At 36.3% G+C, this 6,056-nt stretch overlaps 1 protein-coding gene across 1 annotated transcript in view; it reads left to right on the forward strand.

The window, feature by feature from the left end:
* Positions 1-6,056, forward strand: part of DNAH11 (dynein, axonemal, heavy chain 11) — a 481,900-nt gene that overhangs the window by 418,190 nt on the left and 57,654 nt on the right. The window contains exons 64-65 of the mRNA XM_006880385.1: positions 1,171-1,335; positions 3,219-3,359. Of these exons, the coding sequence (XP_006880447.1) occupies positions 1,171-1,335; positions 3,219-3,359 (306 nt within the window). The remainder of the gene's footprint in view (positions 1-1,170; positions 1,336-3,218; positions 3,360-6,056) is intronic.

The following is a 6,056-nucleotide window of genomic DNA, read 5'->3' on the forward strand; positions in this document are numbered from 1 at the left end:
AGCCAGGAAATAAAAAAATGTATTGCGATGGGAAAGTCTGCTGTTAGGGACCCTCCCAAAGTACTGAAGAGCAATGGTGTCACTCTGGAGACTAAGGTGCATATGATACAGGCTATGGTCTTTGCAATCACTTGTTAGGCATCACAGAGTTAGACAGTGACTAGGGAGGATAGAAAGAGAATTGATGCCTTTGAGCTGTGGTACTGGAGAAGAGTATTGAATATACCATGGATTGCCAAGGAAGCAAACAGATTCATCTTGGAGAGGGTTAAACCAGGCTTCTCCTTGAAGGCAAGGATTCTGGGGCTTCGTCTGACATACTTTGGACATGTTGTAAGGAGGGATATGTCCTTGGAGAGGGACATCAGGCTTTGGAGGGTCAAGGGATGGCGCAGGAGGGAAAGACCCTCTATAATGTGGATTGATTCAGTTACTGGGGTAATCAGGATGGGTGTGTTGGAGGCAGTGTGATTGGCACAGGATAGAGCAGGGTTTTGGGTTGTTTTACATATGGTCGCTATGAGTTGCAAGCGGCTCGACGGCACATAACAACAACACCTGGGTCATTTCCAATTCATGGCAACAATTCATTGGTTTTCCAAGATTGTAAACTCTAATGAGAGGAAACAGCCTCTTCTTTCTCCCTCAGAGGGGCTTGGGATGGAATACCCATCCTATAAGCTAGCAGCTCAACACATAACACACTATGCCACCAGAGCTTCTTTGTAGCTGGTGTATTTATATAAAAATGTAAAGATTTAACTACACTTACTAAGAAAATAATTAAATCTCAATTTTAAAAGAAAGTTTAAAAGTGACTAGCACTGAGACTTAGTGTGTATTTTACTGAATATATATCCTGTGAAACTTTTGGTTAAATAAACCCACTACTGAAAGCATCTGCTTACAAATGGAAAAGTTAGAGAAGCAGCTTAGAGGGCAATGGATTCATGTTAATGGTTCAGGATAATTCAGAAGAGGAGGGTGGGAATAATTATACAACTTGAAGAATATAATCAACGTTGCTGAGTTATGCATGTGGAAATTGCTGGATCCATTTACATTTTGGTGTGTACATTTTCCACAACTGCAAAAACAGATGACTTTTTAAAAATAATGTATTTTTTTTAAAGCTGTTACCCTTTATCTCATTTTCTTGGTTTCCATTAGCTGATGTTGACAAAGCACCAAAATGACTGTAAGATTGAGCTGAAGCACCTGGAGGATGACCTCCTCCTGCGCCTGTCCGCGGCTGAGGGGAGCTTTCTAGATGACACCGAGTTGGTGGAGAGGCTGGAGACCACCAAAGCCACCGCTGCAGAGATATCACGGAAGGTAGGAAGGCCTGCAGCCCTGGCCGGTTCCTAACATCGGGTTGCCATGAAGTGTTCCAACTGAAAATATAACCCAATTTGGAAATTTATCCAAGAAGACTTAATATTAGAATCCAGGTCAGTTAATAACATTCCCACCAAAATAAGACTATTCTGCATTCACACTGGAGATGATGAATCTGTCTGCTGTGAAGTTGATTTCTGATGATAACGACCACACGTGACAGAATCCACAGGGATTTTGAGTCTCGTCTTTAGGAAGCAGGTCACCAGGGCTTTTCGTATGAAGTCATTGAGTGGTTTCAAACCACCAGTTAGCAGTCACTTAACCACTGTGCCACCAGAGATCCTTTTGGCTGGAGAGGTGGATGATCAAACATGTGCTTATCGTAATTCAGCTAAGATCCAGTCATGCAAATGAGACTATGGTAGAACTATGCTTTCATTAGTCGTGCTAAGTGACCCAAATGCAGAGAAAATTGGGGCCTGCTGGCTTCTGGGACTTAAAAATCTAAAAATGCTTAGCAGCCAGCTCTGGTGAACTGGCGTCTGCAGCCTCACAGCAGGTTTTGCAGGCTGCTGGACATTTCAGAGAAATCCTTAGAGCTGAAGTTTTGTTTACAGGCCTTCAGTCAGTGGTGGGTGGTTGAGCAAGGGATGGTCTCCTGCTGTACTCAAATGCATTCTTCACCGTGGGAAACTGACATTTTCTAAAAGCCAGTGGAAATGTTCATTGAGTAGACATCTTGCTGAACGTCCACGTAGCCCCCCAACACGCTTTATGCATGGTGTGCCTTTTAGACTCACACTTGGCCATTAACTTTTGAAAAGTCCACACTTGCAAAAGGAGAGGAACCTTTATTTGCCTTCTGGAATTTCCTCATTACTAGGTAATCTATTAATTCCCCACCAGAGGTTGTGTCACCACAACCAGTATCTTTGTCTTCATTTCAGCAAGGAAATAGAATCCCAAATTACTCCAGCCTTTTAAGTGAAATCTAGGTGGCTCCCAAGATGGTAAGATTAGAGCAATTAACTAAATTAGATCTTAGCTTTGAAGTTAGCTTCTAATTGTCTCTTGAAATGTCTGTCCCTAACTTCTTAATCTGGTAAGGACCTCCTTCACTTCTCTACATTTTCTGTATTTCCTTTCTCATTCGCAAATATGATAAATCAAGTCTATGAAAGATCATTTTAAAAAATTATCTATCTTAGGAAGCTATAAAACCAGCAATACTATTTGTGACTTGAATAAAAAAATTATATGTTGATCTATTGTTGATGATGGTGATTTTTTTCCCAGTTTTTCAATTATCCATCCAAATGTTTACAGAGGCTGATACAGAAACTAAAATGAAGTATATTAGCATATGAATTATCTGCTCTAAACTTAGAATTAAGATAGTTATGAGGATATTGAGAGATAGGCTTTTTACTAAACTCAGCCATTGGCTATATTATCGACTGACCTTGACTGCTTCTGTATACCTAGTTGACCAATAAAGTTATTGGCATTGAGTTGACCCAGCAGACTTTTAAGAGCTATCCCTGAGAGGTGATATAGCTGGGTTATTAACCCCTGGAAGAGAGAGGAGATGGAGGAAGGTGACATTTCTCAGGAACAAATTCTGTAGAACCAAAAGCAATCATATGTTTAATATGCAGCCTATGAAACAGCTACAGCTGTTAACTATCTATTCTCATTGAATACTCATCTTTAAAAGTATGAAGTTAGTCTTAGGGGAAAAAACTGATAACATACCGATACCACTCACTTCATGTTATCTATTTTGATACTAACCATTTTTTATTTATACTCTATTTTTTCTGTCATTTAGATATGAACAGAGAATATAGAGTATCTTTGTTTCTATCTCAACATAGGTGACTGAAGCCAAAGAAAATGAAATGAAAATCAACGAAGCCAGAGAATGTTACAGACCAGTGGCAGCAAGAGCATCTCTTCTGTACTTTGTTATTAATGGCCTCAGGAATATCAACCCCATTTATCAATTCTCCTTGAAGGTGATTCTGAATAGAATAAGAACATTCAAAAGTTCAAGAATTCGCAACAACAACAACTTTAAAATCATAGTTTGATTCTTTGCTTTTTAAATTTACTCATTAGTCTTGCATATCTGAATAAAATTAAGCTACAGTGAAAAAAAAAAAAGTTCCAGAATTCAACTTGTTTCCAAAAGTAAACATGAAATCAATTTTGAATTGGTCAATGTACCCAGTAAGGAAGCATGAGGATCTAGTTAATAAAAACAAACAAACAAAAGTTCTCTCAGGAACTTTCATATATAATTGCCAATGAAGCCTGATGACGAAATGGTTGTGTTACATCTCAGAATATTTTTATATTGTTTTTAAAAATATTCTGAGAAATGTGGTTAAGTATAACCTTTATAAGTGTGGATGAAAACCTCAAGATTGGCAACCTTGAGACCATCCATCTATAAAAAAGCACATTTTACATTATAACCAAATATTTATGCTAGAAATGCATATTTATCTAATAGCCCAAAGCCTACACTGTGATTCACCATGTTATCAAAGTAGAGAAAAACCATATGATCATTTCCACTTATGAAGAATTTAACAAATTTCGACACATGATTATAAACCCAAGCAAGTGAACCAGAAAGATTGTAAGTTCCCAACATTATAAAGAGGATCTATGAAATATCCAGAAAATATTATACCTGATATTGAAAAAAGACAATGTTTTTGTTTGTGATCAAGAACAGGATAAAGATGTTTGCTCTCCATACTTCTACTCAACAACTTACAGCCAGTATAATATACCCTACATACTAAAGAAGAAAACCTGTCTTTTATTCAAATAGATTATATATTAGATAGATAGAAAATCCTAAGAAATATAAAATTTAGCTCCTAGACTAAAAAAAGTGAATTTTTAGTAAACTTGCAGGTTATAAAGTCAAGATAAAAAATTTACTGTATTTCTGTAATATACTAGGAACAATTGAAAAATGAAATTACAAGGATAATACTACTTAAAATAACTTCCAGAAACAATTAGAGATAAGTTTTAACAAAATGTATGAACTCTATCCATGAAAAAACTATAAAACATGGTTAAAAGAAGTATAGACCTAAATAGATATACTCTATGTTTTGAAAAACTCAGTATAGTTAAGTTGCCCGTTCTCTCCATATTAATCTACAAATTCAATACAGTATGACTCACAATCCCAAGAATGCTTGGTAGTTGAAATTGACAAGTTGATTCTAAAGGTTATGTGAAAATACGTAGAATTTAAAATAGCTGAACAGTTTTGGTAAATAACAACACCAAAAAAGTCAGAAGCCCTCTAGCACTAGATTTCAAAATTATAAACCTCCATTAATAAGATTAAATAGAGAATCCAGAAAGTGACTCGCTCATGTGTGGATTTTTTTTTCCCAGTTGGTTTGTTTTGGGCTAATTTTGTGGTATGTGTTATGAAATAGTTGATGTTTATTTTATTCCAGATATCCATTTACACCCCAAAACACTGTCATAAAGCCTATCCTTTCCCCACTGACTTGCCTTGGTATTATTTTCTACCATCAGTGGAACATACATGTGTGAGTCTTTTGGGGGGGCTCTATTGTGTTCCCATCAGAGGGTCAGCAATAGATCAGTTCCGACTCTACAGTACACAACAACATTTTGTTTTCACGTTGTTGGAAATGCAGTGCTAAAACCATTTTGGTAGTTTCCTAATGTTACCTGTACATTTGGACTATAATCTAGAAATTACAGATATTTACCCAAAAAAGAAAAACATCTGAACAAATACTTGTTCATAAAGACATTATAATAGTCAAAATTTAGAAATATACCAAAAGATTAAAAGTGATTGGAAATACAATGTATCCAAACAGAGGGATAGTATATTGAGAAAAAGAAGCTATGCAGCAAAGAGTAAATACCTTATTATAAAGCTCTAAAAAAAGACCTACTGTGTAGTGACAGAAAGCAGATCAGTCAAGGCTAGGGAGAAGGATTGACTGCACAAAGGCATGTGGAAAATTTTTGACGTGATAGAAAGGTCATGATTGTTGTAATGATTGAGTATGTATATTGTCAAAATTCATTGAACTGAAAATTTAAGAGATGTATTTTGTTATGTAATTTAAAAGTTCCTTTATATTTTAAAAATTATTTTAATACTTTTAAGATGCATTTTAACAAATATTTATCTTGTATCAAATAGTTTTACTTTCACTCAAATATCTAGACTTAAGGTAAATCAGACACCAGTGCATGCTCACTCTCTCTCTGCCCCTCCCTCTATATTTACATTTATTTATGTATGTGAAACTAGGCTGCTCCTTGGAGACAAGGATTCTGAAGCTTCATCTGACATACCTTGAACATGTTGCAAGGAAGAATTAGTCCTTGGAGAGGGATGTCATGTTTGGGAGGGTAGAGGGACAGCGCAGGAGAGAGAGACCCCTGATTAGAAGGATTGATATAGTCACTGGGGTAATGGGGGTAGGTGTGTCAGTGACAGTAGGTTTGGCACAGAATAGAGCAGGGTTTAGCACCATTGTACATAGGGTCACTATGAGACACAGGCGACTAGACAACACATAACAACAACAATAAAACACACTCATTTTATATACACACATATCACATATATACACACACAAAAATGTATATATACATATATATAAGATGCAGTTTAAAGTATATATAATATA

Source organism: Elephantulus edwardii, unplaced genomic scaffold, assembly GCF_000299155.1.
Source record: "Elephantulus edwardii isolate Elephantulus edwardi_28Jun2011 unplaced genomic scaffold, EleEdw1.0 scaffold00007, whole genome shotgun sequence".
Taxonomy (NCBI): Eukaryota; Metazoa; Chordata; class Mammalia; order Macroscelidea; family Macroscelididae; genus Elephantulus; species Elephantulus edwardii.